This window comes from Vulpes lagopus, chromosome 22, assembly GCF_018345385.1.
Source record: "Vulpes lagopus strain Blue_001 chromosome 22, ASM1834538v1, whole genome shotgun sequence".
NCBI classification, from domain to species: Eukaryota; Metazoa; Chordata; class Mammalia; order Carnivora; family Canidae; genus Vulpes; species Vulpes lagopus.
The window spans coordinates 10,613,459-10,637,640 of NC_054845.1; the positions used below are offsets into that span (position 1 = coordinate 10,613,459).

At 35.2% G+C, this 24,182-nt stretch overlaps 1 protein-coding gene across 7 annotated transcripts in view; it reads right to left on the bottom strand.

Annotated features, from left to right (window-relative positions):
- Nucleotides 1–24,182, bottom strand: part of C2CD6 (C2 calcium dependent domain containing 6) — a 107,101-nt gene that overhangs the window by 17,008 nt on the left and 65,911 nt on the right. For 6 of the 7 annotated variants that reach the window (XM_041737604.1, XM_041737606.1, XM_041737605.1 and 3 more), the window contains 2 exons: nt 23,546–23,603; nt 12,615–12,673 (listed from right to left, as the gene is read on the bottom strand). The exons of the other annotated variant lie outside the window; for it this stretch is intronic. In XM_041737604.1, coding sequence (XP_041593538.1) covers nt 12,615–12,673; nt 23,546–23,603 — 117 coding nt within the window. The remainder of the gene's footprint in view (nt 1–12,614; nt 12,674–23,545; nt 23,604–24,182) is intronic. 7 annotated transcript variants of the gene reach the window in all.

Sequence of the window (24,182 nt, forward strand, 5' to 3'; positions counted from 1 at the left end):
AATTTGTTTTGCTTTATTGTACCTCCCAGATATCACATTTTTTAATAAATTGAAGTTTGTGGCAACCCTGTGTTGAGCAAGAGTATCAGTGCCATTTTCCAACAGCATTTGCTCATTTCATGTCTCTGTTACATTTTGAGAATTCTCACAATATTTCTTTTTTTAAATTTTTATTTATTTATGATAGTCACAGAGAGAGAGAGAGAGGCAGAGACACAGGCAGAGGGAGAAGCAGGCTCCATGCACCAGGAGCCCGACGTGGGATTCGATCCCTGGTCTCTCTTTTTTTTTTTAATTTTTTAAAAAATTTATTTATGATAGAGAGAGAGAGGAAGAGACAGAGACACAGGCAGAGGGAGAAGCAGGCTCCATGCACCGGGAGCCCAACGTGGGATTCGATCCCGGGTCTCCAGGATCGCGCCCTGGGCCAAAGGCAGACGCTAAACCACTGCACCACCCAGGGATCCCAATTCTCACAATATTTCAAGCCTCTTTGTTATTTTACTTGTGTTGATTAGTGATCATTTATTATAATGCTGAAAGCTCAGATGATAGCATTTTTTAGCAAAAAAGTATTTTTAAATTAAGATACATACATTTTTAAAGATATAATACTATTGCACACTTAATGGGCTACAGTATAGTGTAAGCATAATTTTTAGATGCATTGGGGGACCCCTGGATAGCTCAGCAGTTAAGTGCCTGCCTTCACTCCGGGGCGTGATCCTGGAGTCCTGGGATTGAGTCCCACATCAGGCTCCCTGTATGGAGGCTGCCTCTCCCTTAGCCTATGTCTCTGCCTCTCTCTCTCTTTGTGTCTCTCATGATAAATAATAATCTTTAAAAAAAAATGTTTAGATGCATTCTGAAACCAAAAAATGCTTTTGACTTGATTTATTGCAATATTCACTTTATGTAGTGGTCTGAAACCAAACCTGCAATATCTCTGAGGGTGTCTGTAGTATTGAAACAACTGCCTATCTATTTCAGCAAAAATATCAGTAAATTATTACTCATACCAGAAAAAAGGTATAAATGAATTAAACATATGTAAATATAAAATGCACATATTAAGAAAACATTTAAGAAAATACTGACATAATCCCGGGGAGGAGAAATATCTTCTAAAAAAGATATAAACTAACAGCCACAAAGGGAAAGGTGCCAGATTAGGCAACTTAAACACTTAAAATTACTATAAGGACCTCAAAGAAGTTAAAAAAAAAAAAAAAGGTAATAAACAGCATAGATCACAAAGCATTGTTACTTGAAACATATATAGCATTCTCACACATAAACAAATATACAACCCAATTTGTATATATGGGAAGAGATTTTAAGTAGTCAAATAACAGAAATATGGATACAAAAGATAAACACATCAAAGCTGTTCACTTATTAATAGTCAGAAAATGTTAATTAAAATAACAATTGGAATATCATTTTTGGGTGAACAATTAGCAAAAACTAAAATGAACAAAGTGTGAAATACTGAATATTTTCTTACATTTGGATGCAAATGCAAATTAGTAAAAGATAATTTGACAGTATATATATATCAAAATTAAATATGCTCATAAATTTTGATCCAACAAGTCTATTTCTCATATTTATCCTAAAGTATACTTGTACAGGTTAATAAAGATAATACTTACCATTTAGCAAGTGACTATTATGTTCCAAGCCCTTTAAAATTCTTTGAAATAGATGATAGTATAATCATTTTGCAGATGACAAAACTGAAACTCGGATGTAAATTGCCTAAAGGTATATGACCATGAAAGTGGAAGAATCTGGATTTGAACCTAGATATTTCTGCCTGTAAAATCCAAGGTCTTTTTACTATATCACACTAATTCTCTTACCATCACCAAACAATGCCTTGAAATGGTAGGTAAAATCAAATTCCCCATTTTTCCCCACTTTCTTTCATCCTGACCTTTGGAGAAATGATTTGGGATCCTGTCATGATCAGGGTTTAAATAGAAACAAATTAAACTATATCTGAAAGTCTTAATTTATGAAGGGGCTTTAAAAATGTGAAGGAACTATTGAAAGACTGTCACCTGAATCAGCTATGAGTTGAAAGAGATGTTTGTTAGTCCTTTCCAATTCAGATTAGCACTCCAGAAGTTTGTCTCAAAATACTGCATTTCTTTAACACACTGTCTACTTTGGTTCATAAAAAAAAAAAAAAATCTTCTTTTTACTTCAAACAACTTCAAAGTTTATTTTCCCACAGAATTCTGAAGGTTTTGTGACTTTGTGAAGCAATTACCTTATACTTTGGAGAACTTGTTCTAGAATTCTGATGTCTTCAATTTACAAGCTTATTGCCATAGGTGATAGATTCTTTCAAACTTCTAAATCTGTTAATTGTATATAACCTATGTTTTATGGTTTACCAACTGAATTTATCTTGTTCAATTTAATTGAGTTTTATCTATCATATAGATATACAGGTCTGACTACCACCCTTAAGGAAATTATTTAAGGTAAGTTTTCTTCTTTTTCCTTTTTTTTTTTCTTTATAAAAATTAAACTCTTTATTTTAAAATGCTGCAGATTCCCATGAGTTGCAAGAAAAAGCAGGGAGAACCCATATACCCTTTATCCAGTTTCTCTCAATAGTACCATCCTATAAAACTGTAGTAAAATATCACAACCAGGATACTGACATTATACAGTCAAGATGCAGAACATTTCCACAAGGATCCCTAATGTCCTTTTATAGTCACATCCATTCCTTTCCTGCCTCCACTCCCTATTTAATGCCTGACAACCACTAATCTGTTCTTAATTTTTATAATTTTTTAATTTCAAAATTATTATATAGATGGAGTCATGCAGCGTATAACATTTTGGAACTAGCTGTTTTCACTCAGCATAATTCTCTGGAAATTCATCCAGGTGGTATTTATCAATACTTTCTTCCTTTTTATTACTATTATTCCATGGTATGGATGTGTACCACAGTTTATTTAGCCACTCACCAGTTGAAGGACAACCTGGGTTGCTTCTACCTTTTGGCTATCATGAATAAGGCTGCTAGAGAGTATTACACTAAGCAAATAAGTCAGTCAGAGAAAGACAAATACCGTATGATTTCAGTCATATGTGGAATATAAGAAACAAAACAAATGAGCATAAGGAAAAAAAGGAGAGAGAGAAACCAAGAAATCAACTCTTAACTATAGAAAACAAACTGATGGTTATCAGAGGGGAGGTGGGAGGTGAAATAGGTGATGGGGATTAAGATGTGCAGTTGTTGTGATGAGCATTGGGTATTGTATGGAATTACTGAATCACTGTATTATATGCCTGAAACTAATATTACACTGTATATTAAGTGAAACTTAAGTAAAATGTAAATAAAAATTTAAAAGAAATAAATCATATTAAATCAACAGGTCAATCTAGGGAGAACTGGCATCTTTCCTATGTTGAGTCCTCCAATCCATGAACATGGTATGTCCCACCATTTATCTAGGCCTTTGATTCCTTGTCAACATTTTGTAATTTTTTTTTATAATTTTTTAAATTTATTTATGATAGTCACACACACACAGAGAGAGAGAGAGAGGCAGAGACACAGGCAGAAGGAGATGCAGGCTCCATGCCCCGGGAGCCCAACGTGGAATTCGATCCTGGGACTTCAGGATCGCGCCCTGGGCCAAAGGCAGACGCCAAACCGCTGCACCACCCAGGGATCCCACATTTTGTAATTTTTATCATACAGATGCTGCACATGTTTTGTTAGACTTGTTTAATTTTCTCTGGAGTTATTGTAAATGTTATTGTGTTTTAAATTTTTGTTTCCACATGTTCATTGTTAGTATAGAGAATACTATTGATTTTTTTCATTTTGAATTTTCATCCTTCAACTTTGTGAAACTCCCTTATTAGTTCTGTGTTCTTGTTGTTTGTAACTCTTCAGTATTTTCTACATAGACAATCATCCCATCTGAAAATATAGTTTTATTTCTACTTTTCTAAGCCATGTGACCTTTATTTCCTTTTCTTGCCCTATTACAATGGATAAAATTTCTAGTACTATATTGAAAAAGAGTAGCAAGAACATATGTCCTTGCTTTGTTTCTGATCTTGAAAGAATAGCATGCAGGCTTTCACCATTAAGCATAATGTAAACTATAGTTTTTTGCAGATGTGCTTTATCAAATTGAGGAAGTTACCTTCTAATATTAGTTTGCTGTTTTTAATATCATGATTGTGTATCAAATTTTGCAAAAAAAAACTTTTCTTGTGTTAGTTGATATTGCATGATTTTTCTCCTTTTGTCTATTGATATGGTGAATTACAAGATTGATTTTCAAATGTTGACACTAGCCTTACATAACTTTATCTGGTGAATTACACAGACTGATTTTTAAATGTTGAACCAGTGTTACACTTACACATTGCTGTACAAGTGTGCTTATATACTGTTTAGGATTTATGCATCTAAATTCATGAAGAAAATGATTTGTAGTTTCTTTTTTGTGCTGTCTTTATCTGTTTTTGGTATAAGACTTATAGTAACCTCATAAAATGAGTTGGGAATTGTTCCTTTCTGTTTTTTGGAATAGATTTGTAAAACTAGTGATAATTCTTTCTTAATTGCTTGGTAAAATTCTCCAGTGAAACCATCTGTGCTGGACACTTCCAGGAGCTTTTAAATTACTAATTCAATTTTTCTAATGGTCATAGGACTATTCAGGTTGATTCATTCATCTTAGTTGACCTAGATAACTTGTAGTTTTCCAAGACTTGGCCCATTTCCTCTGAATTGTAAATATATGAGTTTTGGGTAGTATTTCCTTTTCATCTTTTTAATAACTGAAGTGATAAACGGTTTCATTCCTGATATTAGTGATTTGCATCTCTTCTCTTTTTGCCTTTGCCAATCTTGTTAGAGGGTTATCAATTTTACTGATTATTTTGAAGAACACCTTCATTTCATTGATTTTTCCCTATTATTTATTTTTTCATTTTGAAATTGATATTTGCTCTTATCTTTATTATTTCCTTCCTTCTTCTTGTTTTGGGTTTCATTTGCCCTCCTTTTTCTAAGTTCTTGAGGTGAGACCTTAGGTTATTTATTTGAAAATTTCATTTTCCAGTGTATGCATCTTGTACTATACTTTCCTTTCAGTGTTGCTTTAACTATGTCTTACTAGTTTTGATACGTTGTATTTTCCTTTTTACTCAGTTCCATGTATTTTTTATCCCATTTTGAGACTTCCTCTTTTACCCAAGGATTTAGAAGTGTGTTGTTTATAAACATTTGGAGGTTTTTCTCTTATTTATTTCTAGTTTGATTCCAAGTTATGTGTTAATGGACACAGATGGCCTCTATATAGTATCACCCACCAGGTTGTTTACTTCTTCACAATAGGCTGAGACTTAGCTCAAAAGCCTGCAAGCACCAAACTAAAATTTGTGCACATCCAATTGTTTTAAAAAATAAACCAAATAAGCAGGTTTTTAGCTATTTAGAGCCTGTCTGCTTTGCATACCACATGAAACTGTGCCCAACATACGTTATCCATAGATAAGATAAACCTTGGGGATATAAAGATCTTGAGTCCCTGTTGCCTTTGGATTTCTCTGACCCAGAGACTCCCTGCTGAGCTGTTGTGTGAAATCACCTAGACATGTACTCCCCTTTCTAAAAACTTGTCCACAATGAATTTCCTTTCCATCCTTCCCTTTTGAGTGGTGAGCTCTGTGCTATAGCCTCCAGGTGGACTCATGCTGTGAGGCACTCTCCTCACATGCAAACATATTACAGTGTTATTCAAATAAGGCTTGTGCCAGGCTACAGCCAGTTTAAGGTCAAATATTTTTCCTTGATCAGCCTCCAAATCCCTTGAGCCCTCTATATTCTATTACGGTCAGAGAACACAACTCCTTGTGATTTTTAATTATTTTAAATTTGCTGAACTTGGTTTTATGATCTATGATGTGGTCCATAAGATCTAAATAATCCATGGGCACTTGAAAACAAGTTGGCTGATTGTGTTGTTAGGTCTACATTCTTGTTGATTTTCCATCTAGTAGTTCTATAAATTACTGAGAATGGACTGTTGACATCCCCAATTAACTGTGGATTTTATTTCCTCTTTAAGCCCTATCAGATTTTGCCTCATATATTTTCAGACTGTTAATTTAGGATTATTATGTGTTCCTGGTGGATTGATACTTTTATTGGTATATAACGTCCTTCTTTGTCTCTAGTGATTTTCTTGTACTGAAGTCTATCTAGTTTATCTTATACTAATATAGCCATTGCTGCTTTCTATGATTAATATTTGCATGTCATGTTTTCCCACTCTTTTGAACTTATTCTTGTAAAAAGCATATTGTTCGATATTTTTTATTCACCTTGCCAAATCTGTCTTTAAAATGGTATATTTAGACCCCTTACATTTAAAGTAATTATTGACATATTGGGGCTTAAGTCTGTCATTTTATTTGTTTTCTGTTTGTTTCCTCTATTTCTCATTCCTCTGTTTCTCTTTTCTTATTTTTTTGTGGGTTAATATTTCTTAAAATCTGACATTGATTTATTTATACTGGGTTTTTTTAGTATGTTGCTTTTAAGAGTTTTCTTAGTGATTGTGCTATGTATTACATTTATGTAACATCACAATCTATGGTAATTGATATTTTCCCTCTTCAAGTATAGAAATCTTTTATTTAGGCCCCTTCACTTTTTTAATTTATTTTTTTAAAGTTTTTTTTTTAATTTAATTTTTATTTATTTATGATAGTCACAGAGAGAGAGAGAGAGGCAGAGACATAGGCAGAGGGAGAAGCAGGCTCCATGCACGGGGAGCCCGATGTGGGATTCAATCCGGGGTCTCCAGGATTGCGCCCTGGGCCAAAGGCAGGCGCTAAACCGCTGCGCCACCCAGGGATCCCCCCTTCACTTTTAAAAAAAGATGTATTTATTTTAGACACACACACAGAGAGAGAGAGAGAGATTGGCAGGGAGGGGCAGGGAGAGAAGACAGTCAGTCCCAAATAGACTAGTGCTTTTTGCAGAGCCCAACATGGAGTTTGATTTCGCGACCCTGAGATGATGACCTGAGTCAAACCAAGAGTCACTTAACCCACTACACCACCTAGGCATCCCTAGGGCCCTTCACTTTTAAAATGTAATTGTCTTAAGTATTTCCTCTACTTAATGTACATCATAGTAGATAGTGTTATAATCTTTAACCATCACATATTATTTTAAAACTCATGAGAAGAGGAGAGCCTGTAATATTTGCCCATTCTCATGCTCTTTTCTTTCTGAATTTCCAAACCTTCTCATCTTATTTTTTTAGAGACTTTCCTTTAGCCATTCATTAAGAATCTGTTTGCTACCAACAAATTCTCTTAGTTTTCCTTTATCTGAGAATGTCTTTACTTTTCCTTTAACTCCTGAAGGAAACTTTTGCTGGATATAGAATTCATATTGGCCAGTTCTTATCTTTCAGTACTTGAAAAAATGATGTGCCACATTCTCTGGCCTCCATGATTTTAGATGAGAAAATCAGTCATTCAAATAGGTATTCTCCTATAGGTAATACATTATCTCTGGCTGCTTTCAAGTTTTTCCTATAGTTTTCAAATGTGTAATGATGATGTGACCTGGTAGATTTCTTTGGATTTATACTCTGAGATTTGCTCAGCTTCTTGAATCTGTAAGTTTATGTCTTCCTATAGATTTGGGAAATTTTCAGCCATTATTTCTTTAAATACTTGGTCTTTCATTTCCTTTTCTTTATATTCTTCTCCTCCTCCCTCTCTTCTTCTTCCTCCTCCTCCCTCTTCCTCTTCTTCAATCCCTCTCTTCCCTCTCCCTCCCTCTCTACTCCTTCTGGAAGTCCAATACATGTTAACTCTTTTGCTGAAACAATTTTTTTCAGTCTGCTTTCTTTCTGTTGTTCAGATAGTATAAATTCTATTGATATTTCCCTAAGCTCACTGCTTCTATCCTGTCATCTCCATTCTACTATTAAGCCCAATCAGTGAGATTTTCATTTTGGTTATTGTATTTTTCAGTTCTATAATTTCCATTGTTTTTTTGTTTTGTTTTGTTTTTGTTTTTGTTTTTTTTTGCAATTTCTGTGTCTCTGCTGATAATTTTAATTTTTTTTTCAAGAGAATTTCTGATTGCTTGATGAAGCATTTTTATGGTGGTTGCTTAAAATCCTTGTTAGGCTATTCTGACATCTGATTCATCTTGGTGTTGGCATCTTTTGATTATCTTTTCTCATTTATGTTGTGATATTCCTGGTTCTTGGTATGGCAAGTGATTTCCAAGCATATACTGGATATGCAGGATCTTATACGAAGGACCCTGGATTCTTAAAAAAAAAAAAATTTTTTTTTTAAAGTAAACAGTTACCCCGTTGAGATGTAGCATGGGGCCAGCCAGGTGAATGTGGATGTTCAGCTTCACAGTAGGCTCCCCTGACACCACTCCAGCAAAAGTGGGGCAATGACTCATACTGCCTTGTTGCAGACAAATGGGATGAGTATTAAGCATCCTCCTTGGTCCTGATAACACCTTCTCAGTGACAGTGGGGCAGCCACTTGAACTACATTCTGCATCCAAGTATGGATGTAATATCATCTCTCCCCTAGGCTCCCTGACATCAAGGATTAGAGAGCGAAAAGCAGAGTGCCAAGCAGCCTGCCTCCCCCATTTCTTGGTTTTGCCTCATTGATGTCAAGCAGGGATGGAGGCTCAATTCCCCACTGGATCCCACTGACAAAGGAGGAAAATAAAGACTACTGCTAACTGGGACTCAATTACTCATCAAATTTTGTTGCTACTAATGGAAATGGAGACTCAGCTGGCTACTAGGCCCAACTGAGACTACCCTGGTGGGAGAAGCAGAGTTTTACCTACTTTCACCAGGCAGGGATGAAAAGATCAGCTTCCAGCTTAGCCCCACCAACAGTATCTATCAGGAAAATTGTAGCATTGCCATGTTTGGTATCTATCAGGAAAATTGTAGCATTGCCTTGTTTGGCTGGATGGAGATGGCTCAGTCCTACTGCCACCTAATGGGGAAATCACAGTGCACTGCTGACCTCCCAGGTGTATGGGTGGGGTATGAGATAGAAGATCAACTTCCTGCTTGTACCTGCTGAAACCATGTATGGGGAAAGGAGTGTGATTTTTCCATTGGAGTTTGGCTGCAATAGGACAAGCATCACCCAAACAATTTTCTGCTCTTAGCCTACTCTTTTCTGAGTTCCTTGGCTACAGGGAATAGGCTTTCCTTGGAGCTTTATTGTCTGTGCCTATTGCAACTCTAGTTGAAGGCTTCAGCAGCATCCTGTTCAGATATATGGGAGCCAACAAGGAAACTTAGAAAACTCATACCATGTCCTGAGATCCCTAGGCAGCCTACCTTCTTCTTTCCATGTTTCAGAGATTTCCTATGCTTGTTTGTTATATGTACATTTAGTTGTGATGGAAAGGATCTAGGAGGAACGGGGCTATTCCATCTTGGTAAAACTGAAATTTCTTCATTTTAATATAATTTTTCATTTTGAATATTTGTAGTTTCTTTTAGCATTGCTATTTAATTGTTCAATGTTTTTATAGTAATTTTTTTAACCTAAACAGTAGTATTACCAGGTTATAGATTAGTAAAGATAATTTGAGATGTCCTTACCCTAGGAATTAGAGGGAGAGCTCATCTTGATTCCTACTTTATTGATATATAGGAAGGCTGTCCTTTCTCCTCTTATTAGCCACCGTGCCTCTTCTTAATGTCATGATAATTCTTCTTCCTTTATCCCTTATTTATCTTTCTTTCTGCATGTATTTCAAAGTGGTGAGCTTTTATATACAAAATATATAAATATTGTGTGTATGTTTTTGTACATGTTTCTAAAAAGAAATTGCAGGGTTTTAGCTGAGTATTCCTTTTCCACATGGACCTTGACTGCCTCCAATCTAGATCCTTGGGAATTTGTGGCAGACAGTTCCTCACATTCACAGGTGGCCTTTGACCTTTGCTGCAAGTGATCTAGAGGGGGTAAGGAGTGTAGTATACTTGGGAGTAAAAAAATATAGAGTATACTTGTGATCATTTGCCTAATACACTACCAACACCATTTGGGGATGTCACAGAGCATTAGTAGAAAAAAACTATTAGTGATAACAGCAAAAAGCCAAAACTTACATGGCAAATAGACAAATATAACATCTATTGGGTGACAACTTTGTATTACTGTGCCAGGTGCCAGAAGATAGAAAGGTAAGTAAGATAAACACTTCATCCAATGTAGTAAAAGCTATGGCTAAATAATCAGCTACAAAGGATAGGCTATTTCTTTGGTTGTAATATGCTAAATTACCTAAAGTGTCATAGTTAATATGTAGCCAAGCTCAATCTGAAGCTAGTTGTCAACTCTCCTTTAACTGTCAGTGCTACTTTGCCTATGCCTACTGCCTACTGTACTTTGTAAATTTATCTCACTTAGAACAATTATATTACTGTAATATTGTGGTTTACTCCAAGTAACCAAGTAAGTCTTTCCCACTACCTCACTATAAGGCCTTTGAAGTCAAGAGCTATATTCTGTTCATTTCTGTATCCACAGTTCCTGGCACATAGTAAGTACTCATTCAGAAAGTATTCGTCAAGTGCCTACGTTTCATACACTATTCCAGAAGAAAGGAATACAAGACACAGAAACTCTCAGCTCTAAATATGCTTACATTCAGGTAGAAAAGATGGACAGCTATGATTAAAGATCTCACTACACTGAGGTGGCATTTAGGAGATGGTTTCCACTTTGCTTAAGAGTCTCTAAGTGAGTCCCCTGGAAACACTTACAGCTGTATATTTCTGATAAAATTTATCTTCATCAAAATATTTTGAGTTAGGTAGACATAAAAATCTCTATTTCTCTAGTTCATTGATCTTATTAAAACATGAATTGTTTAAATGGACCTGGTAATACTACTGCTATGAGGGTTCAGTTCAATTCAACCAACACAATGTTCTACATATATTTTCTCACTGAATCACCACTTTTGGTTAAAAGGCCTTTCATTCCCCATGTCTACCTTCCCTTTCCTGCCCTACGTCCCTGTTAAGTACATTCTTCACAGAATATTCCCAAGGCATCCTGTGTGTTCATCTAGTATACTTTATTATAACTCTGTTTATTTTTCTATCAGCTACATTCACTAATATATTTTTGCCATCTCAAAGTATAGGGAAGAGGAGAAGGAGGTTCATCATATATACTCTAGAGTCAAATCCCAACTCCCTTACTGTGTGACCTTAAACAGTTTATCTAACCTCATTGAGCTTCAGTTTCCTCATCTGCAAAATATAAACAATAACAATGCCTATTTTGTTATGAGGATTAAATGAAATACTGCACATAAAAAGCCTAATATGTTGCCCATCTATATTATTATTGATTAGCATGGTGCCTGCTATCTAGTAGGTATTCAATAAATGTTTCATAAACTAATCCTCTTTAACCTTCAGCTAGCAATGAAAAGACTGCAGCCAGAATGCAAGTCTTCTGACTCAAAATCTTGTTCTTCTGTAACAATAGCATGTTTTGTGATATTATGCCATTGTTTTCCTAAATAAAAGTTTAGGCCATTAATCAGATGGGATTTTTGTGCTATTTTTAGATGCATGGATCAGTATGGAAATAATTTCAATTCCAAAACATTAAAATATCCAGGATATTTTGATGGCTTACTGGAACAATGGTATTAAATATTAGAATCAGTAATGCCCTGGCCAGTTGGAATTGTTGCCTTTAAAGTAACTAAACCTTTTTGCATGGAGTTCAAGATATTCATATATGAAATTCTACTATCTAAAAGAGTATTAGTAGGGGGTTCTAATGTCTTAGATTAAGGAGCCAGTTAGTCATTAAAAATTACAAAGAAAAGCACATATATTTTTCCTCTTTTGAGAAATGATTCTTATCTACTGGGTGCAAAATATGAAGTAGACCAAATTTTTCTTTCTCTTCTCATCTTCCAAGTCAATATTTCTTTCTTGCCTGATCATCCCAAGCCACACAACCCTTGTCCCATTTCTGAAATACTTACTGCTGTTAGTCATCATGGCATTTAGACAGCTGAATCTTAAACAAATGAAAATTTCCAAGATGCAAAAAAAAGGAATCCAGTATAATTAATTTCAAGTATTAATGGACAAATGAGATGAGGAGAACAGGTTCTTTAAAACTGTTCATATCAAAATAGATGGGTAGAGGTAGTCTATCCTTTCCTAGTGCTCTTGTGTGTTGCCTATTAAACAATAGCTATATGGGGGAAGGCAGAAGTAAAGAATTCAAAAGTTTAGCCTGTTAAAGTTAATGTTATATTTATATTGCTTTATAATAGCTTATAAATTTATGATAAACTATAAAATATATAATAAATTTTATTTAAATAAATTCATAACATATGCTTTCTTGATGAAAGAAGTCAGTAAATATTAATTCAAAACAATGTAAAATATTAATAATGATTTTAAAGGATACACCAAAGTCAGTAAATATTAATTCAAAACAATGTAAAATATTAATAATGATTTTAAAGGATACACCAATCTACTTACTGATTTTCCTTTTTTATTTGTATTTTTTTGTCCACAAAACTGACTTTGCATTACCCTATCTGAAAAAGAATGAAAAAAATGATTATATAAATAAGTTGGCACTTGTGGTATTTGACAAACATGTTCTACTGGCTTATCTGTAGCTAATAATGGTGCAGCATAGCAATTAAGAGTACACGCTCTGGAGCCAGACTGCTTGGACTCAAACAGTCTCTGCAACTAACCATCTAACTTTGGACAAGTTATCTTGGCTCCATCTCAGTTTCCTCATCTGTCAAATGATAAAGATCCTGTGTCATAGGGCTGTGTGATTTAAAGGGCTAATGTATGTAACACTGTGTCTGGAACATACCAAGCACAAAAGGAATGGAAGTTCTGTTCTTGTTACTATCACTACTACTTCCTTTGCTCTGATTCCTGATACATTGTACCCTTGGGTCTGTCACTTAGTAAGTTCAATTGCTATTTTCAATAGTATTGTTAAAGAGCGTATGTTAAGTGATTAAAATGAAATGTCATCATGAGCTAGGTTTTTATGTACATAAAAGATTGTCTTTTAGTCAAATGATAGTAAATGTTTATATGGAGTACTACTTTTCTGGTTCTTAATGCTGGTTCAAAAAATAAATTAAAAACCAAAAACCAAAAAACAACTCATCATTGCACTCCAGGTGGTTCTGAATGTTTTTGTGGCTGTTAAATTTTATGCACATTAATCAAATCTGTGCTTGACTGGATGTTTAAAAAATTGCTGTTACTCATCCTTCTTGGAGCCTCATTTTTGTCTGTTCTCTAGCAGTCATTTGGGTAAACTTCCATTACACATCTGCTATTCATACCCACCTCTATAAAGCTGTGTAGACAGACAATCTACATTCTAGAAAATTTCCATGGATAATTCTATATTTCCTCAAGAATTCATGACCCTAGAAAGGAATCTTAAGAAATAAACTAAAAGAATTTATCAAGTATGTAATGCAACAACTATGGCCTTCAATGATTTATGGTATTAGACTGAAATATATTTGCAAATATATATATTTAATATATATGTTATTTATATTTAATATGTATTAAATAACTTATGTATATTAAATATATACATATATATAAATGGAAAAATATATATATTTATGTATAGGAGTGATAGGTATCTCAAAAAGCAGCTCTAAAGTAGTGGGGCTAACCATATTCCTCTAATTTGTTTATAGGTAATAAATCAAGGAATTAAAAAAGTGAATAAAGTCTAAATGCACTGCTTTACACTTATATAATATATGCATATATTTTTATAAAAGCAAAACTAACCTATATTTGATTTTAATTTTTAAAAAATTTTCAAGTTTTTATTTAAATTCTTGTTAGTGGGCAGCCCCGGTGGCGCAGCAGGGCAGCCCCGGTGGCACAGCGGTTTAGCGCCGCCTGCAGCCCGGGGTTTGATCCTGGGGACCCTGGATCGAGTCCCACATCAGGCTCCCTGCATGGAGCTTGCTTCTCCCTCTGCCTGTGCCTCTGCCTCTCTCTCTCTCTCTCTCTCTGTGTCTCTATGAATAAATAAATAAAATCATTTATAAATAAATAAATTCTTGTTAGTTAACATACACTGTAATATTAGCTTCAGGCATAGAATTTAGTGATTCATCACTTACAACACCCAGTGCTCATCACTACTAGTGTCCTCCTTAACCCATCACCCATTTAACCCATCCCCTTCCTCCTGAGGCAAAGGAAACAAAAGCAGTTTCAGTAACTCTGTTTGTTTCCTATGGTTAAGAGTCTGTTTCCTGGTTTGCCTCTCTTTTTTCCCCCATATTTTCACCAAATATGTCTCATATGTGGGATTTAAGAAACAAAACAGACTTTCTCTGACTTATTTCGCTAGCATAATACTCTCTAGCTCCATCCATGTCAGTGCAAATGGCAAGATCTCATTCTTTTTTAAGACTACGTATTATTCCATTGTATATACAAGTACTATGTCTTCTTTATCCATATACCAGTTGATGGACATTTGGGTTCTTTCCATAATTTGGCTATTGTTGATAATGCTGTTATGTGTCTCTTGGAATCAGTATTTTTGCATTCTTTGGGTAAATACCTAGTAGTGAAATTGCTGGGTCATAGGGTAGCTCTACTTTTAACTTTCTGAGGAACCTCCATACTGTTTTCCAGAGTGGCAGCACGAGTTTGCATTCCCACCAATAGTGTAAGAGGGTTCTCCATTCTCCGCATCTTTATGAACACCTATTGTTTCTTGTGTTGTTCATTTAGCCATTCTGACTGGTGTTGAATTTTTTTTTTTATTTTTTTTATTTTTTACTGGTGTTGAATTGTATAAATTCTTTATATATTTTGGATATTAACCCTTTATCAGATACGTTATTTGCAAATATCTTCTCCCATTCCATAGGTTGCCTTTTAGTTTTATTATTTCCTTCGTGCACAGCTTTTTAATTGATGAAGTCCCAAAAGTTTATTTTCTGCTTTTGTTTCCTTTGCCTCAGGAGACATACCTAGTAAGAAGTTGCTATGGCTGATGTCAAAGAAGTTACTTCCTGTGTTCTCCTCTAGAATTTTAATGGCTTCATGTCTTACATTTGGGTCTTTCAGCCATTTTGGATTTATTTTTGTGTACAGTGTTAAGAAAGTGGTCCAGTTCCAATCTTTTGCATGGCTGTCCAGTTTTCACAACGCTATTTGTTGAAGAGATTATCTTTTCTCCATTGGATGTTCTTTCCTGCTTCGTTGAAGGTTAATTGAACATATATTTGTGGGCTCATTTCTGGGTTTTCTATTCTGTTCTATTGGTGTATGTGCCTGGGGTTTTTTTTGTTTGTTTGTTTGTTTTTTGCCAGTATACTGTCTTATTATAGCTTTGTAATACAGCTTGAAGTCTGGAATTATGATGCCTCCAGCTTTGCTTTTATTTTTCAAGATTACTTTGGTTATTTGGGGGTCTTTTGTGGTTCCATACAAATTTGAGGATTGTTTGTTCTAGCTCTGTGAAAAATGGTGGTGGTATTTTGTTCCCTATCATTATATGTGTAAATTGCTTTGGATACTATAGATATTTTTAACAATTTTTGTTCTTCCAATCCATAAGCATGGAATGTCTTTCCATTTCTTTGTGTCATTGTAAATTTCTTTCATCAGTGTTTTACAGTTTTCAGAAAATAGATCTTTTACCTCTTTGGTTAGGTTTATTCCTAGGTGTCTTATGGCTTTTGGTGTAATTGTAAACAGGATTGATTCCTTGACTTCTCTTTCTGCTGCTTCATTATTGGTGTATAGCAATGCAACAGATTTCTATACACTGATTTTGTATCCTAGAACTTTACTGAATTCACATATCAGTTCTAGCAATTTTTTGGTGGTCTTTCCAGTTTTCTATATAGGCTATCATATCATCTGCAAATCATGATGGTTTTACTTCTTCCTTGCTGGTTTGGATGCCTTTCATTTCTGTTCTCTTGTCTGATTGCTATGGTTAGGACTTCCAGTACTGTGATGAATGTAAGTGGTGAAAGTCAATATCCCTATCTTGTTTCTGATCACAGAGGAAAATCTGTTTTTCTCCACTGAGGATGATATTAGCTGCAGGTGTTTTGTATATGGCCTTATTATGTTGAGGTATGTTCCCTCTAAACCTGCTTTATTGAGGATTTTTATTATGATTGGATTGTGTTTTTCTACATATATTAAGAGGATCATATGGTTCTTATCCTTTCATTTATTGGTGTGGTGTATCACATTGATTGGTTTGTGACTACTAAGCCACTTGCAGCACAGGAATAAATCCCAATGATTGTGGTGAATGATTCTTTTAATGTACTGTCGGATTTGATTTACTAGTATTTGTTGAGACTATTTGCATCCATGTTCATGAGGTTCTCTTTTTTTAGTTCTCTTTTATTAGTGGAGTCTTTGGTTTTGGAATCAGAGTAGTGCTGGACTCATAGAATGAGTTTGGGAGTGTTCCTTCCATTTCTATCTTTTCTAATATTTTGAGAAGAATAGATATTAGCTCTTCTTTAAATGTTTGATAGAATTTTCCTGGGAAGCCATCTGGCCCTGGACTTTTCGTTTGTTGGGAGATTGATTGCTGATTCAATTTCATTGTTAGTTATCGGTCTGTTGAAGTTTTCTGTCTCCTTGTTTCAGTTATGGTAGTTTATATGTTTCTAGGAATTTATCCATTTCTTTCAGATTGTTCAATTTGTTGGCATATAATTTTCATAATATACTTTTATAATTGTTTGTATTTCTGTGGGGTCAGTTGCTGTTTCTCCTCTCTTGTTTGTGATTTTATTCGGGTTGTTTCTATTTTCTTTTTGATAAGTCTGGCTAGGGGGTTTATCTATTTTATTCATTTTTTTCAAAGAACCAGCTCTTGGTTTCATTGATCTGCTTTACGGGTTTTTTCAGATTCTGTATCAATTATTTCTCCTCTAATCTTTACTATTTTTCTTCTGCTATCTCTAGGCTTTGTTCTTTTTCTAGCTCCTTTAGGTGTAATGTTAGGTTGTTCATTCGAAATTTTTCTTGCTTCTTGAGGTAGGCGTTTATGGCTATATACTTCTTGCTATGACCACTTTTTCTACACCTTAAAGGTTTGGGATCATTGTGTTTCCATTTTACTTTGTTTCCACATATTTTTTTTATTTCTTCTTTGATTTATCCTGGTTGATCCACTAATTCTTTAGTAGCATGTTGTTTAACCTCCATGTATTTGTGGTCATTCCAAATTTTTTCTTGTGGTTGACTTCAAGTTTCATAGCATTGTGTTCAGAAAATATGCATAGTATGATCTCAAACTTACCGTATTTGTTGAGTGCACATGCCATGTGCACATGAAAAGAATGTATATCTCTGCTGCTTTAGGATGAAATGTTCTGAATGTATCATCTAAGTCCATCTGGTCCCAAGTGTCATTCAAAGCCATTGTTTCCTTGCTTAGATTATCTGTCCATTGATGTAAGTCAGGTGTTAAAGTCCCTTACTAGTACTGTATAATTATCAATGAGTTCCTTTATTAAAGTTTATTATTGTTTTATATACTTGAGTGCTCCCATGTTGGGGGCATAAATATTTACAATTGTTAAATCTTCTTGTTGTATAGTCCCCTTTATTATGATATAGTGTGCTTTATTTCTTGTACAGTCTTTGGTTTAAAATCCAGTTTGTCTGATATAAATATTGCTACTCTGGCTTTCTTTTGACATCTATTTGCATGCTAAATGTTTCTCCATTCCCTCACTTTCAATATGCAGGTGTCTTTAGGTCTAAAATGAGTCTCCTGTAGGCAGCAAATAGACGGGCCCAGTTTTTTGTTTTATTTTTTTATCCATTCTGACACCCTATGTCTTTTGATTGGAGCATTTTGTCTATTTGTATTCAGGGTAATTATTGATAGATATGTATTTAGTGCCATTTTATTACTTGTTTTGTTATTGTTGCTGGTGATTTTCTCTGTTCCTTTCTTTTTTTTTTTTTTTTTTTTTTTCTCTGTTCCTTTCTAATCTTTATTAGTCTTGGTCTTTCCTTCCCAAAGAGTCCCCTTTAATATTTCTTGCAGGGCTGGTTTAGTGGTCATGAACTCCTTTAGTTTTTGTTTATCTGGGAAACTCTCTCTCCTTCTATTCTGAATGGTAGCCTTGCTGGAGAGAGTATTCTTGGCTGCAGATTTTTTCCTTTTAGCACTTTAAGTATATCATGCCACTCTCTTCAAGCTTGCCAATTTCTGTGGAGAGATCTGCAGCTAGCCTTATGCGTCTTCCCTTGTAAGTTAGAGACCTCTTTTTTCTTGATGATTTTAGGATTTTTTTTTTATCACTATACTTTGCAAATTTAACTACAGTATGTCTTGGTGTTGGCCTGCTTTTGTTGGTTTTTTTTTTTTTTTTTTTTTTTTTTTTTTTTTTTTGCTTTTGTTGGTTTTTATGGGAGTTCTCTGTGCCTCCTGGATTTAGGTGTCTTTTTTCTTCCACAGCTTTGGGAAGTTTCCAACTCGTATTTCCTCAAATAAACCTTTTTCCTCTTTTTCTCTCTTCTTCTGGGACTCCTATAATACAAACATTACTATATTTGAGAGAGTCACTGAGTTCTCTAGGTCTACTCTCATGATCCATAATTCATTCTCTTTTTTGTTCAGCTTCATTATTTTCCATTATTCTACCTTCTATATCACTCATTCATTTCTCTGCTTCTTTCATTCTTGTGGTCATTACATCTAACCTTTCAAATTTCAGTTATTGCATTTTTCATTTCTAAGTGTTTTTTAATTCTTTTATCTCCGAGGTAAGGGTCTCCCTGATGTCTTCCATGCTTTTCTCAAGTCTAGCAAGTATCCTTATAATTGTTGCTGTAAATTCTCCATCAGACATATAACTTACATCTGTTTCTATTAGATCTCTGGCCATGACCTTTTCTTGTTCTTTCTCTTGAGATGAATTCCTCCATTTGGCATTTTGTCTAGGTCTCTGTCTTCCTCACTGGGTTAGAAAAGCCAGTTATGTTTCCTGCTCCTTAGAGTAATGGCTTTATGAAGAAGAGGTCATATTATGTGCAGAGCCTGGCACTTCAGGGAGTGTCTCTGGTGTATGCTATGTGCACTCTGCTGCTGTTTTTGGCTGCTCTGTTGCACAGGTCAATCATCTGCAGAGGTTCTCCTTGCTTGCAGTAGGGGGATGTTCAGATGTTGGACAGAGTTTGGCAAGTTTTAACTAGGGATATTCTGATATGCTTGTTAAATGAGACCTGATGGCACTTCCACTAGAACTGAAGCCTTGCAGAACTCTTCAGTTGGCAGACATGGTGCATGTGGGGGTTTCTGCTGATCTTCTGAGGAAGGGGCCTGCTGTGCTGGTCTTTAGGCACACTTACCCAAGAAAAGCAGCACCAGCAGAGTGCAGGGGGGTGGGGATGGGACTTGGTGTAAGCAGGTTAGGCAGCTGGGGTTGGCACTGTGATATTCATTGAAGTTTGTTCCTGCTGGGAGGTGGGGGAGGGAAATGACACCAACCAGCTCCTTTGTCCCCAGAGTTGGGATTCTGTGCTTGCTGCTCTCAGGGAAGTACTCTCAGAAGAGTGAATAATTTCCCCTTGTTTGACCCAGGCATTTTTCAGATTGCTGTTTTCATGTTATCTGTCTCTGGGTTGCCTGCCTGCCTGATTCCACTTTGGGCTCTATCCCAGCCAAGCCTGCTGACCTTTAAAACTGCAAATTTTAGAGCCCTGACGTGATGGGGACTTGCACTGGTCTCACTATATGGGAACCAATGTAAGTTTGACCAAGAAGGGCAGTCACACCAGAGTTCAGGGGCATGGGATTTGGAGGAAGCAGGCTAAATAGGCAGTGTTCCAAGTTCACTGTCCTCAGCAGGTGTCTCTGCACCTATGCTGAGGGGTGGGGGAAGGAAAGGTGCCCATCAGTTCTTTTGTTCCTAGAGAGGCAACTCTGCGCATGCTACCTCTTACAGGAGCGCTCTAAGTAGAGTGAATAGTCTCTCCCTGTGTGCCTTAGTATTCTCTCCAGGAACAGGGTAGCACCTTCAGGTCTCTATCCTAGCCAAGCCCATGGACCTTTAAAACTTTAGTTTTTGAGCCCTGCTGGTTGCAAAAACACAAAAATCAGCCCCTTTCATTTTCCTGGCCTATGGCTTTAGGGAAGTATGCTCCTGGGATACCTTGGTGGCTCAGCGGTTGAGCGTCTGCCTTTGGCTCAGGGCGTGATCCCAGTCCAGGGGTCGAGTCCCACATCAGGCTCCCTGTGAGGAGCCTGCTTTTCCCTCTGCCTGTGCCTCTTTCTCTCTGTGTCTCTCATGAATAAATAAACAAATCTTTAAAAAAAAGTATGTTCCTCTCTCTCTCTCTCTCTCTCTCTCTCTCTCTCTCTCTCTCTCTCTCTCTCCTTTCTTCTTGACCAGGGCTTACTCCCCTCCACAGCACCTATGATCCATTTCTTCCCCAAACTATGTCTTCATACTTCCCATCTTCCTCAATGTGGCCTCTTCTCTCCCTCTAGTTATGCAGTTTGTTCTGTCCATCCTCAGGTAGATCTCTTGGTTATTCAGAATGATTTGGTAGGTATCTGGCTGTGTTCAAGGATTGAGACAAGCCTAGGATACTCCCACTATGCTGCCATCTTAGCTCCCCCCTCATATAAAGTATTTATAAAAGTATTGGGTTAATTATATAGGACTGGTCTACACGAGTAAACTGAAAAGTATAGTTCAAAGTAAAAACAAACCATTTTTTCTTAATTTATGCATTTATTTTAAAATTCCAGCATAATTAACATACAGTATTATATTGGTTTCAGGTGTACGATATAGTGATTCAACATTCTATATATTATTCAGTGCTCATCACTTTAAGTATACTCTCAATCCCCTTCACCTATTTCCCTACCCACCTCTCCTTTGGTAACCAACAATTTGTTCTCTATGTTTAAGAGTCTGGTTTTTTAAATTTGTCTCTTTTGTCCTTGTTTGTTTTGAAAGTATAAAAAACCCATTTAAAAAATATATAGTAATATTAAATAGTTTTTTAAAGGCTCTATTCAGATACAAATTTAGGAATACAGACTTAAAGAGAAATAGGAGACCCAATCATCTTAAAACAATTTCTCCCATTTTAAAAATGAGAAAAATCCAGAAAAGTTAATGACTGGCCCAAGAGCAAGACAGAAGTGAGCAATAAGGAAATAAGTCCTGTTTTCTAAGCATTGCTTTAAAAAAAAAAAAAGATATACTATAGGGATGCTCAGTGGGTTGAGTGGCTGACTCTTGGTTTTGCCTCAGGTCACAAATTCATGGTCCTGGGATAGAGCCCTACATTGGGCTTTGTGCTCATCAGGAGTCTGCTTGTGGATTCTCTCTCTTCCTCTGCCCTTTGCTCAGCTCTCTCTCTCTCTCAATCTCAAATAAATAAATCTTTTTTTAAAGATATACTACTATAAATGATCTTTCTAATCCTATGTTTAATCTGACACTGCTTACAAAGGTTCTTTACCTTTCAGAGGTAGCTGGATCACTGGCTTGTTTCACATAACCTCTTTTACATAATTTTCAAATTGCTCTGGCTTTCCATGCCTGAGTTGCTTCATTTGTAAAATTAGGATACTACTGTGAACCCTATACAGTTGTATTAAGATTAAATAAATACATGGAAAGTGTTTATAAAGTTATGAAGATTAAAAAAGGCAGTATCAGGGACACCTGGGTATCTCAGTGGTTAAGCATCTGCCTTCAGCTTAGGGCATGATCCCAGGGTCCTGGGATCAAGTCCTGCATCAGGCTCCCCATGGGGAGCTTGCTTCTCCCTCTGCCTATGTCTCTGTCTCTGTCTCTCTCTATGTCTCTCATGAATAAATAAATAAAATCTATAAAAAATAAAAATAAATAAAAAATTTAAAAATACAGTATCAGATAATGACAAGGAAAGTGTTGAAACATCTTAGTACCTATTTCTATACTTTCATTTTGAAAATGGCAAAATTAAGGCTTTAGTAAGACAAATGATTGCCTAAGATCACAGAGTTAGTACCAAGGCAGAGGTGAGGTCTAGTTTATCCCCTCATTAATATTAATATTAATACTCTATTATTTGATAGAGTATTTTCTCTTTTTAAGGAATAGTTAGAAATAATACAATAAGGAGCTGGTTTGTAATTATATCAGATTTACTCTAAAAGTTCTGCAATGGTTAGAAGAATCCAAAGGGTATTAGAATAAAAGTTTTGTAGGAATCATATTATGAATACCCAAGCATTCCACTCTTCTAAGATGTCTTATTACCCCTGAATATTATTCCAAAATATTTTTCTTCTAGAATAAATAATAACTTAGGTGTACTTTAAAGCTTTCCTGACATTTAAAGTATCAGTTCCTGCAACTGACATCCTATGCTCCCAAATGGCTTCCTGTACCCCAATTATTAGAATTGCTATTAATGTATAGAACAAACGTACAAACACATATACATTAGTGTACATATATATAAATACAAAAACATATGCATGAAGCATTAATTTCTAATCATCTTTATTTTGTTATATTCAACTATTCAAGTAAGCAAAATTTTCCTTTTAGGGTAAAGGTCTGTTCTTAAAACATTCCTGCCAAACACACTTTCTTACTTTTGCCAATCACACTTTCATTGGATAACCCATGAGTGGGAGTGTTGGAGAATTTTTGCATGTTACAAAGAAATGTGCTTGTTTATCTTTCCTGTCAAGTGTTCTAGTTATCTTCTTATTTTCTGTTCATTTTAATTAGATTACTGCAATCTACTCTGGATGGATATTCAGTCACTACATGATTTTAACTATTAAATATTAAAACATTTCTGTACTAATTTATAAAAAGTTGCTGCCTCAAGATGTTCAAATGCCCATCTTACATTCATTGCTTTGGTTACCTGATTCCGTTAGAAATCTACCATTTTCTTTGATCCCAGTCAAGCATAGTAGGGGTCCTCCCAAAATTCTGACCCAAATTTGGTTGTTCCATGTTTATGGATGTTCTAGTGTTAAATATTTTGATTATCTCCTTTGGGTTTACTGATATGTCAGATATGTCTTCATAATGATATCACCTAATGTCTCTTTGAATCAGAAAAATTTCTTCACTAGGTAGATTTATAGGGTAGATGAAATGCTTATAAACATATATTAATATAATAAATGGTTAGTAATATTATAATCATGTAAAATAAGTATTATCCAGGATTTTAAGGTGACCTATATTTTGCTTTGTTTGATTTCCAATTAATATTGTAATTCATAGGTTTTTTATCTCAATAACCATAGAACATCATGATGTAATTTACATTTTTTGAGGAAAGTCTTGATAGTTATTACTTTATGTGAGTTCATATTCTCTCACTGAATATTTGAAAATCTAAACAGTATGTATACAATAAAAACTTACCTACAGTATTAGGACAATTTCCATTTCCATTCTTGGGGCTAATGGAACAAAAGGTACTCTGAAATAAAAACAGAAAGTGAATAGAAAAGTAATTAAATATCAATATGATTTTTAAATAGCATTATTGATAGCTATAAGTAACAAAATGAGACCCAATGTTATCACTTGGCCTTGTATTAAGGAAAAGAATTAATTTACAATTTAATCAGTGCAACTAGAGGTAGTAAGATAACTTTGCATAGCTGAAACATTGTATTAGTAGGTTGTTGAGGTAGGAAATGGCAAGCATTTTTTAAAAAGTGGCATTATTTTGTATATCACTGACCTCTTCTTGTGTCTCCAAATCATAGGAAACAAAAATGGTAACTTAAAAAGATAAAAATAAGATTAATACCAAAGACAGAATACAGCAAAAAAGGGAGAAGTGACATTAAGGAAAATGGTGGAGTAGGGTGCTCAGAGAATTGTTCTCTTCACTGAAACAAATATAAACTGTCAAAGACTGAGATTGACTATTTCAAACTCCAGAATCTAATACAAAACTTAGATCATCCAGGGGACTGGTCAATAAAGGAAAGGACAACTAAATTTTGATGTTTAAGAAAATCTGTTGGCCAAAGATACAGGTGTAGTGAAA